The 11605-nt window shown below is 32.0% G+C and overlaps 2 protein-coding genes across 9 annotated transcripts in view; one reads left to right on the top strand and one right to left on the bottom strand.

Annotated features, from left to right (window-relative positions):
- LOC147064710 (DNA oxidative demethylase ALKBH2-like) overlaps window positions 1–11605 on the top strand; it is a 318791-nt gene that overhangs the window by 89160 nt on the left and 218026 nt on the right. The gene's annotated exons all lie outside the window — the stretch shown is intronic.
- Window positions 1–11605, bottom strand: part of LOC147064711 (uncharacterized) — a 204155-nt gene that overhangs the window by 5109 nt on the left and 187441 nt on the right. For 2 of the 8 annotated variants that reach the window (XM_085958122.1, XM_085958118.1), the window contains exons 3-5: window positions 5753–5887; window positions 3149–3328; window positions 1312–1512 (exon numbers count right to left, since the gene is read on the bottom strand). In XM_085958122.1, the coding sequence (XP_085814248.1) occupies window positions 1312–1512; window positions 3149–3328; window positions 5753–5887 (516 nt within the window). The remainder of the gene's footprint in view (window positions 1–1311; window positions 1513–3148; window positions 3329–5752; window positions 5888–11605) is intronic. The other 6 variants (XM_085958124.1, XM_085958120.1, XM_085958123.1 and 3 more) reach the window with 3 other exon arrangements.

Raw genomic sequence — 11605 nt, 5'->3', positions numbered from 1 at the left:
CGACTCAATTGCGACGTCGTAGTTTAATAAAAAAAAACAATACACAAAAAATTATCCATATCGATGACGTAAAATAAATATATTCCTAATGTAAGATTATGTATGATGGTCCTGACATTAACACCTCGTAACAGACATTTACCTAAAGATGGCCTTCTTTGTTTCCCTTAATAAGATAGATGAAGAAACATTGACACTTTGTCATATTTACCAGTTGCTATGCAATTGCTATGTTATTTTGACATTTGAAATTAAAGTAGTGACATAGGCAAACTCATATTTTGATAGGTAAAACTATAGACACTGGTTTTTTCAAATATATATTATATTAACCTTGTATAAAGTTAGACGAAACTAATTCAATTTCCATCTCAAATACGTATTTATCAAACCTTTTTAGAGTTTATATTCTATTTGTTATTTCTGAGATATAAATTATATTTTGTTTATAAATTTTATCTTATTTCATCATCGTCATTCAGTCTGGGTCAAAAGCTATTTAATATCTTTAAAAAGTATATTCATTGGCTTCTTTTTTATTCATGATACACTAATTCCCCGTGAAAAGAATCTTTTCTGCAGAATCAAGCCCGACATACTGTCCAAAAAGGTATAAATATATCCAACCTTGGTTTTCCTATAATGAATAATTGTTTTTTTAACACAAAATTATTGAGTCATGGCCGTTTTTTTATGTTGGAAGTTTTACGAGATTAGTCCGTCCGTCGTATTGGAGTTATTAAACCGTGCCTGTGTTTTTCTTAAATTTCATTTATTTAGACTACGTCCTTATAAAAGAAAGTTTTTTTTTAAATCTTTGCATTTATCCTTTTTATAGTGGGGAGCTACAACTTAATTTAAAATAAAACATGAAATTTAAATTAAATACGGACAAAAATACACCTTTTACATTTGAACAAAGTGTATTTTTGTTTGTATTTAATATTACTTCCTGATTTTAATTACTTTTTAACTCTCCTTCATAAAAAAGATCAATATGTCTTTTGCGAAATGTTATTGTTAGACCATTAATAGGGTAAGCATAATTAAGGAACTAAAATTTTATTGGACTTAATTACGAAGAGTCTAGAATGAGCTGGAGTAAACGTCATTAATCATTGTGATACCCTTGTTCTACATTTTCTTCGTCACATTTGTAGAACAGAATAACAAACTGCGATGATAGTAAAATTATCATTACAAAAAGACCTAAAGTCAAGGAAGCATATTTATAAATGGTATTGGCGTCATCGTTACTATTATTAATAGTTGAGTTAGTAGTACCGTCATCACTATAGGTGACATAATTACCGTCATTACCTCTAGGAGGGCAATGATCGTATTCCGGGCAGCATCTTCCAGCAACATATCTTGGCTCGCAGTCGTCTCGTCTGAAGCATGCGATCTTGGTGCAGACGATCTGTCCGCTTTGGCAGTAGCATACTTGACACGGATTCTCAGGGTCTACCAGCTTTTCTCCGTTGGAGTATACTGTGCCATTTCGCTCACACTCTAAAAAATCATAAAGCGAACTTTTCAAATTTCAATACATTTAATGACGTGATCAAATATGAATGAAATAAAAATAAGTACAATCATTAGTAAATAATGGGGTAAAGTAAGTTATGGGGTCATATTATGTTAATATTATAAAAAATGCGATTAAAAATTATGGGAAACTATATAGGTATATGTACAAGAAAATACATAGAGTTAGTTAAATAGACCCTATTTATAAAATATTATCCAGATACTCATCTCTCGCAAGTGGAACATGTCGATATATGAAACAATTCGGTTTTTAGCATGCGAAATGAGTCACTTAATGAGTCGTCACGATAATTAGACTTCACGACTCATTTTGATTGATTAGTAGTATGGTCGCCAGGTGAGACCTGAAAATGTCGCAAGACAGAGAATTTTGACTGATTCTGATTCAGTTTTTGCGCTAGTTACAATCAAGTAGATACCGAGTCCCACTTTGGTACCTATGGATAAACGCGCAATCTTGGACAAATGGCGACTAAAAACAATTACAGTAAAAAAAACCCGGAGTCAGAATCAGTCAAGATTTCTTTGGCCTCTACACATTTACAGGCCATGTATATGAGCTATATAGCGTTAAGACTATATTACGTCATTTGAGTTACAAGGTACAAAATTCCTCTGCCCCAGTCTCTTCCCCAATCATGATCTAAAATTCTAAACCGAGTCGCCGTAAACAAAATTTCTCCCATTTCATCTTACACGTTATGTTTACCATCTCAGATGTTGTTTGACTGACATGAACAGTCTCTGACTCACGTGTTTCGAATCAGTCATTCATGAACGACGTATACTAGTTGACACAGTTATTAATTATTGCCATACTGTAGGGTGGAATCCTTGTAGGCAAAATGCATAACTTGTCTAGAGAAATCTTTCAAAATTGTCAATATTGTAGTACGCCATTGTTATGTTGATGTGAGTTCTGCAAGCGCTTTAAGACGATACTTCAGTGAAACGGCAAATAATTTTCAACTATAGGCGCGACGAAATTTTGGACTCGCTGGCATTCGGAGAGCGAACATCGAGGTGTAAATACGTCAATTTGTTTCGTGATGGCAACGGGGGTATTAATTGTTAAATCGTGTAAAGATGACTAAAAACGTTACCCATTTACTTGAAAAAGAAAACATGTCAATGAATATATTATTATTGTTACTAAAAGAACAATTTACAGAATATTAAATGGACGCATGTTGGATTTATATGACAAATTATATTTCGTTCGGCATGCGTCATTTGCACACACGACCCGCAATCCGCGCATCGCCTAGCCACGATCTTTTTAGGCCATGCCTCAACTGAGGTACTCAACTGAGGCTGAGCCTTATGCGAAACGAAAAAAAAGTTTATCTGAAAGACGCAAGAAAATTATTATTAATATATTTGTGCTACCGGTACGTTTTAGTCCAAAATAGCTACAAGTGTAAATTCAGTCCTGTTAAAAGGTATGTAGGTACCACAATAGAGTGAATGGACTAAAAATGATTTTCAATAATGCAATAATTATTACAAATTAATACGTTAGTACTATTGACGAAAGGTGCTGGATGAAAATGAAATTAAAATTAGCATTATATTAAAACATATATATTATTCTAACCGCATTGGTATAGAGGGCAGCAGCGATCAGCCTTGTGGAGAGCTTTGCACCCGGGGCGTACTTCGCACCGGATGTGGTCACAGACTACGCCGTTAGGGGCGCAGGCGCACTTCTCGCACGGGGTACTTCCGTCGAAGTTATCGCCGATCATGTATTCGATTTCGCCAACTGTGCAACTCGCTGAAAAATTATCAATACAATGTTTTGAATTCAATATTATATTAGGTACATTGTGATTTTTTTTATAAGGTGGAAACAAGTTTATGTGGAGCCCCCCCTGGGAAAACATGTGGTGGAAAAGTTATAGTCATCCACTATATACATGTACGTTAGAGCAATGTTTCTTAACCTTTTTACATCCACGGACCACAAAAAAATCAAAAAATGTTTTGCGGACCATCAACATTGGAATAAATTAATAAATATTTATATTTACACAAGGCCTGAACAAAAACGATGCGTGAGTGCGAGTGAGAAAGTATTCGGCACCCTTATAATCTCTGCGACACGCGCTAGAGTAAGATAAAAGGTCTACCTATTTTTTAGTTAGTTTCCAAAACTATCGCCGGCAAATCGTGCTGAATCGCTTCACGCAGCGTCGATAATCTGCGAGTTCGTGTTGCTAAATTTGCAATTTTTTGTGTTAAACATAAAGTCAGTGGTAAATATGTTTAGTTAATTAAATAGGAAAGGTAGTTTTGCGTGTTGTATTAAAATATGGTAGCCGTACTGATAAGCAAAAAGATGGTATTACGTTTCATATGTAAGTTGATACATGTTCGTGACAATTTATTTGTATATTATTATTTATTTTAATATCAGTGACCTAGTGTTTCTTTAAAATAACCTAAATTATGGATATCTTTACCTAATTGGTTGCATTTTGACCGCTTAAAAATACTATATAACGTAAAAAAATAGAAAATTATATTTTAATTCTGAGCGTCTAGTGCGAGCACTTTGGGCGAGCATTAGCGAAATGGTCTATGGTCTCGAACATTTGTAGGCGAATGCGTTCGCTCGCCCACAAACCAAACGAACGGCACGTAGCTTCATTTAGCAATGCAACGGATGGCGTCTATATGTATCTATAGTCTATGTATTTATACTATTTTTGAAACAATTTTCGAAATATAATACAACCCCACTTCAAATGTTGGGTTTCTAGGTAACTATTTTTTAACTGCAGAAAATTTTTACGGCCCACCCAAAAATCTTCGCGGACCACCGGTTAAGAAACTATGCGTTAGAGTACAAGATATTATTTCATGACGAATATCTTAAGTATCTTACTACCCGTGCAGGAGATAATGACAACTATGGATAAAAACGATTGTGTATTTTACTAATTTAACCATTTCATGATATAATGATTATTAATAAATATGTTATATAATATAAGGAATCTATTGAAATGTTTTTAATAATGATATTTTATCCACTATTAAAACATTTAGTAAAATTCCACCGACTTAAATTAGTAAGAATAATTGAGTATTTTTACCTTTAAAAATTATAATTGTATACGTATAGGTTAGGACTCTTCAATTGAGTAGGTAACAGTATGATTTTCAATAAAATGTATAGTTTTTAACATAAAACATAATATACATTCATCTTCTTTATTTTTACCTGCAGGCCGGTGGCAAAGGGTGTCTTTTGAAGGTAGTTAGGCTGTAATAGATAACTGAATAAAGTCCTAGGATAGCCAAGTTTACAGTACTCGAATTTCAATTTTATTAATCTTCAATATTTGTCTGAACGAAAAAAGACAACATTACTGTACTAAACCAGATATTAAAGAAAGTATTGCGCAACAGCGATTCGAACTCGGACTAGAAAATTGAACTGTCACGATAATTTGACGTCTTGGCCGCAGGGGTATTTGGCCTAGTGTCAGCGCGCCGAAATTAAATGTTAAAAAAATTACATCTCTGTAAGCACTGGAGCTCCTGTTAGGCTTAAATACTGAAAGCCTCGGGTCACGTAATAGTACGACACTGGTTTTAACATTATGATGTGTATACTATAGAATAGGTACGTAATCGTATGCATGTACTGTACCTTCAATTCGAAAAAATAATTTAGATACCTTGAGACCCAAAAAACCCATATGAAATTTTACAAACTTTCAAACAAAACCAGTTTTGTACAAATACATTTCGAATTGTTTCCATTTAAAACTGGCGATTGACCATATGTACGTTTCAATTTCGAATAGATACAATATTCTGACATGTTTCCTTTTAAAACTTGTCAAATCTTGTGTGTTATAAAATATTCAAATATTAAAACATGATTATCTCAAAACTACGTTTTTTGAGCTGTTACAGTTCAATACTGGGATATGTAAGTTTTTATTTAAATACATCAAAGGCAATTAAAATCATTTTTCATTTTCTTAAGTTGGTAAGTTTAAATAATCGCCTTGTATCAAATCTTCGACACAGTTGCATAATATAGTTAGTTATATAAAAAAAAATATAACAAGAACCTTTATTTTACGTCATAACAGTCGTATATGAGAGGTGGACTGACGTAAATAAGTGTTATTTGGTGTAATACTAAGGTTTGCTAAAAGATAACTGAAATTAAGAACCATACATTTCTTACTTCTATTATACTCTGCGATGGTAGTGTTTTGGGGAAACACCCCGATTTGTGATTCTGGTACTTCTGAGGATTGCTGGTCATTGCCCAATCTCATGGCCTGCATTATATTTGCTCTGTCAACTGGACCTGGAAAATATAAACATTTTTTTTTAAAAAGACATAAAAGACATAAAAAGCACATAAAATTTCCATAATATATGGACTATTATAATTTGAACAATAAATGACTACAGAGTTTTAGTCTGCTCTCACGATTAGTCTCCCGGAATCATTCCATAAAATTTGTATTCTTTCGTAAGACGCAGATGAAAATGATCTCTACCTGTATTGTTATAAGAATCAATTTTCAAACTACAAGAGAATCGGTATAAATACATACTGTATGTCAGGCGGGTCAGGCTTACACACAGAAAAATAGTATGGATTCACTTCAAAAAGATATCCTTAATATATTATTGTTTTTTTAAGGCGGCTGGATCAACAAAATCTAGCAGATGTCACTGACTTACGCATTTACCTTTACTGGTACATTCAAAATACCCAGACCATGGCCCCCACAAGGGGGGTCTGACAGGGCTCTAGCCTAGGGGCCTGGGCTTAGGGGGCCCCGGCGTGGCGGGTCAATCAGATATATGAGATAAATACACTTCACAAATGTGATCATCACACACTCTAATAGTAAAAAAAATCGTTTACGGCGCTTTAACACGAAAGGGTTGTTAAAATTTAAAAAATGAGGTTGTAAAATGCAATTTTTGATTACTTTGTACACCATTCGACAACTCCATAATTCAAGTAGATGTATTAAAACTCCACTAAATCACTAAAAATAAACTGAAAGCCCTTACTTTTACCTCTAACACAATTTTAAAAACGCTTATGTTGTGCATCACACATGCTATTAAACTTAGCGATAGGTAGGGGGTCCGCCAAAGATCCTGGCCGGGGGCCTGCTTTAGGACCATGGCCCAGACACTCCACACCTTTAGTCTAGCGATAAACACCTGAGCCGTTGTATACACAGCGAGCTGTCGTATTCACAGGTAGTTGTCGAATGCGCGTGGCCTAACGGTATAATTATTAGGATTGTTACCCTCCTTTCACACTATACGGTTTTGGCCATACGGCAAAAAACCGAAAGGCGACATTATTTTAGTGGTCTGAAGAACTTGTTGCCGATTCGGATTTATTATATTAAATCTCAGGTTACCATCAGGAACCAATTATTTATGAGTGTCACGGGTCTTCCATGTAATTAAAAAGACTGTCATAATATCATATCGTGTGGGTCACGATCTTAGTCACGAGATCCTGACGTAGAAGACGAAGAAGTAACATTGATTTAAATAATTTGTATTTTTTCTGTTCTTGGGGGCGGGTTCCGGGTCAGTGTTATGTACTTAAAACTGAGCTCCTCTTACATTACAATACGGGTTGTTCTTACAGATTTTTGTCAGTTTTTGTCAGAGAGTACCTACCCAGTTTTCTGTTAAAATATTGTATGAGATGATTTATCCTGTAGAAATATCGATGCATACGCAAAGTTCGGAGTAAGTATAGATCTATTGAAAACAAGATAACCTTTAGAATGCATTGATTGGCAGCTATATGACGAATTGTCTGTTGTGAAAAAATATCACCATGACGGGTTATGAGAGTTATGACGATAAAATTTCGTTCCCTAAAAAAATGTAAGTATCTCTTTTCGGGAGTTCTCTCCCAGTTGACGATGGTAACCACTCCATTACAACGGTCTTCCACTTCTCTAAGGACAGGGTGAAAACTGCCCCTAGGAAACTTCGTATGTTGGTTGTTTCAATACTTTGAGGCTTTTCTCCAATAATTCTCCGGGCCCCAACGAGTAACATGTCAAAAAAACATTCGGCGCGAACAACACATTTCAAAGACATTGTTGCCTTCGGGTCCGTGCAAAAATATGGAGAACACTAATCAACGAGAAACATACTTTTTATGTTAATTTAGATTCTTCGATCCATCTATTTGTATAATATGGATATTATATAATATAATGCAATAATACGTAGATGATATAAATAACTTAGAGAATAAACGCTGCAAGGCTTTGTAGAGTTAATCGGTTTTCCTAAAAAATAGACAAAAACTAAACCTTGGCTAAATAAGGAAAATGTCATAAAACGTCTTTGTTTGCGCATTAAATTTTATTTCGTGTAGGCTACATTATCTTTACTGGAATATTCTTGGTTGGATTATTTATATTTAAATGCATGACATAATGCTACAAGCCAAATGAAGCTGTTACATTATTAATATATTTATTAATGGGGAGAGTAATGGAAATTTTATTGCCGCATCAGAACACTAAAATATTTTAATTAGCTAATTAACTAATTAATTAATCTAAAAACAAAAAGAATTTTTTAAATTAAAAAAATAACTGTCAATTAAAAAAAACTGTTAATAAATAAGTTGTCATACTGTATGTAAAAATTGTTATAATATTATTTTATATACTTAGTTATGTTGTATCAAAGGTTATTTTTCAATAACTTGTTTATATTGGTTATATCTCGCAGTTACGTTACTAGATGTCCCTAATAGAAACATTAATTAGTACATACACCCTTAAGGTATTTTAAAGTTTGTAGCTTAACATGATATTAATATTATGATCATGTTGAAAAACTGACGTTGCCATTTAATAATTCCAAGCATTTCTTTATTACATTTTATACCATGTTATATCTGTATCTGACTTGATCAGCTTAAAAAATATTGTAGAGAACATAATACCAATGTGGGGATTAATGCGAAATGTATAAATATATACTGTGTGGTGTATGAATTTAATTACTATCATAATTATTGGATTATTGATAAAGTGAACTTGAAATAGAATTTAAATATAATATAATTTTCATTGTTTAATTCTCAGCTACGTCAAATATACCACACGTTTCTAATCTTAACTAAGGCCATCTCACTAGTGAATAATATTTATTGAATGTTTGCTATTTTTCACACGGTGCATATTATAAATTCAATTGATTAGATTTGTGGTTGTTTTATAAAATAATAAATAATTACCTGTATCCGGATTGGCCTACGCATTTGACAGAAATAATTATTGAATACCTACTATTTCTCTAAAAGTTACGTGAACTTAAATTTTGGCATAAACAGCTAGTTGAAAGATTTATCTTGAGTAATTACTGTTTTTTTTTTAAATTAATTAACTATGATATTTTATAAAACTGATGTTATTTGTTCATAATATTATTGGAGAACAGTTTAAGACCAATGCATTTTTATAATTGTGTTTTAATGTAATATATTAAGTAGGTGTCTTAAATTCACCGTTTGAATTAACGTTTATATTAAAATACACAATAGAACCATTGTAATATTGTCTTCTTTTAAATTATGGAGTATACTAAGGATTAAACTAAGTAGCTTTCATCTGATGACAACTGTGTGAATAATAATTGTTATACCTATAACTTTTAAAGTGAAACCGAAAATTATACAAAATTTATCCATCATTTCGTAGCCTGTACATTATGATTTCTTTTTGTATAAATGAATGTGCAACAGATTTATTTTATATTATTGATGATATTATTTGCGACAGATGCAGTCAGATGTACGTGTAACAATTTTTCGTATTTTAATCATTTTTTTAAACGCGATTATTTGCATTGTATCAATGAAATTGTCCAAAAAAATACATACTTAATATTGGCTATAATCTGGTCTTACGTACTTCATAGAATTTGAAAAATTAGCGATAAATAATGAAAACATAATTCTTGCGATCAACTGCACTGATAATAATCTTACAACGCGATATTTCCAGAGCGTAATTGAACCAATTGTAATATCTCAAATCCCCACAATAAGATGCATTTTTACTTGAATTACCATATTTTGATAGCTTTTTTTATTTGAAAAGAATACGTTTTATATCTCGAGTAAGATCGTTTTGTATCTTTTTTCTCCCAGGAACTGTTCCATCATTTGCATAAACAAAACGGCTAAAGAAAGTTTTAAATTAGATTTATTTTAGTGAGAATATCTTACGAAATGTTATTCTACTCCGGAGATGAATTTTACAATATTTATCTTACAGCCATCGTGCATTTTCAGACTTTAAAAACAATATTTTTTTTGTTAATTCTATGAAACAAATAAATTTTTGTAGTAGTATCGACATGATAACGACAATATACTAACAAACACAACAATTAATTCTCAAATATAATTAATATGATATAATATAAGTCAAAATATATTTGTTTGATTTATTTTCCAACTTGACATAAAAGGACAAAGTTTGTTACTTCAAATTACATTTTATGCCGATTCCAATTTTGAATTTTCCCGACAGATCAAGATAAAGTTTGCACATTTTGGATTAGCTTTTAATTATATATTATTTTATTTGACTTCGCTGTCAGAATTATTTTAATTACGACAAGTTGTATGTCTACATACATATATTTTAATAATGAAGAATGTAAATATTATTGTTTACTTTAAGTAAGGTTAATGTATATCTATCGATGAAGCGACTTCGTGTGAATCCAGGTACTTCAATTAGTTAAAAATTGAAACAAGTACATAATATACGTATAGTAATTATTAGCATTACCAATTATAATTTTGCAAGACTTTTGTCAAAACTAATACAATACGTATTTAGTATATTATTTTATATAATTTAATGCATGTATACCGGTAGAAAAATAGATCTAATAATTATTATTTTGTATAAAATCGTCACAGCTTTTCGACTCGAAAATTATGTATAGAAATAAATACATTATTCATAACGTCTATACTTCAGTGGTCAATAAACTAGTAAATATCTATTTTTCCAAATAGTAAAAACAATATGATAAAAAATATTTCCGAATAAATGTGTCATCAATTTATTTGGCGATATTTGTTTAAACACCTTCTTGCATTTTCCGAATATAGCCATGGTCAGTGTCTTGGTGGATTTTGGATGAATCATCTTATAATAGCATGTAACTTTATGTTATAAATATTAATGGAGCGAAGCAAAGAATGCACACAGCTCTACTGCGCAGTGTTCCAATTTTGAAATCATAACTTATGATAAAAACTCGATGACTAATATACAAAACAAATGAAAATAAATTGCTGCCTTTCACATTCAAAAATCATTGCGCACTGAAGAATTATTAGGTGTGTAATTGTGTATTGGAAGATCGTTAATTATATTATTCATCTATTCTATTTGATTAACAACTTGATAAAACTCTTCTGCACCTAATATTGGAATAGAATTTTGGACACTAACCAAACAGGATTAGACAAAGATGGACACGTTTGAGAAGAGAGTCATGAGAAAAAAATATTTGATCAAAGAAAATGGCATAGGTATATGACTTTAATGTACAATGAGGATCTATACACACTTTCTTTATGAGGAATACAAGTCACGTGGCATATGAAAATACAGGATACTGCACTGCAAAGAATACGTTATTTTGAATACTTACGTCTGTATCATAAATGTATAATATGCATTAAAGTTTGTCACGTAAACAAAACGCGCATTTCAAATTAATAATATTTGAAGACTTCCAGGAGCTTTGTATCTATTACGTCGTGGCGAAGGGTGGAGGTAGGCTGTTAATATCCGACATAAATAGTGCACGCTAAACTTTATTTGTTTTTATTGAACTAAGACTACAATTTACAGATGGTGTTGGTTAGTTTTAAAAAAATAGTTAAACCCTGCCTAAGCCAAACCACAATAGTTTTTGTATGCTATGGATGATCCTTGGTGTATTTGTATGTCCTTGTATGATTTAATGGCATACTTTAAGATATTTT

Source organism: Rhyacophila brunnea, unplaced genomic scaffold, assembly GCF_057557595.1.
Source record: "Rhyacophila brunnea isolate RB1 unplaced genomic scaffold, BYU_Rbru_1.0 scaffold_7, whole genome shotgun sequence".
Taxonomy (NCBI): domain Eukaryota; kingdom Metazoa; phylum Arthropoda; class Insecta; order Trichoptera; family Rhyacophilidae; genus Rhyacophila; species Rhyacophila brunnea.
This window is presented reverse-complemented; position numbering and strand designations above follow the sequence as displayed.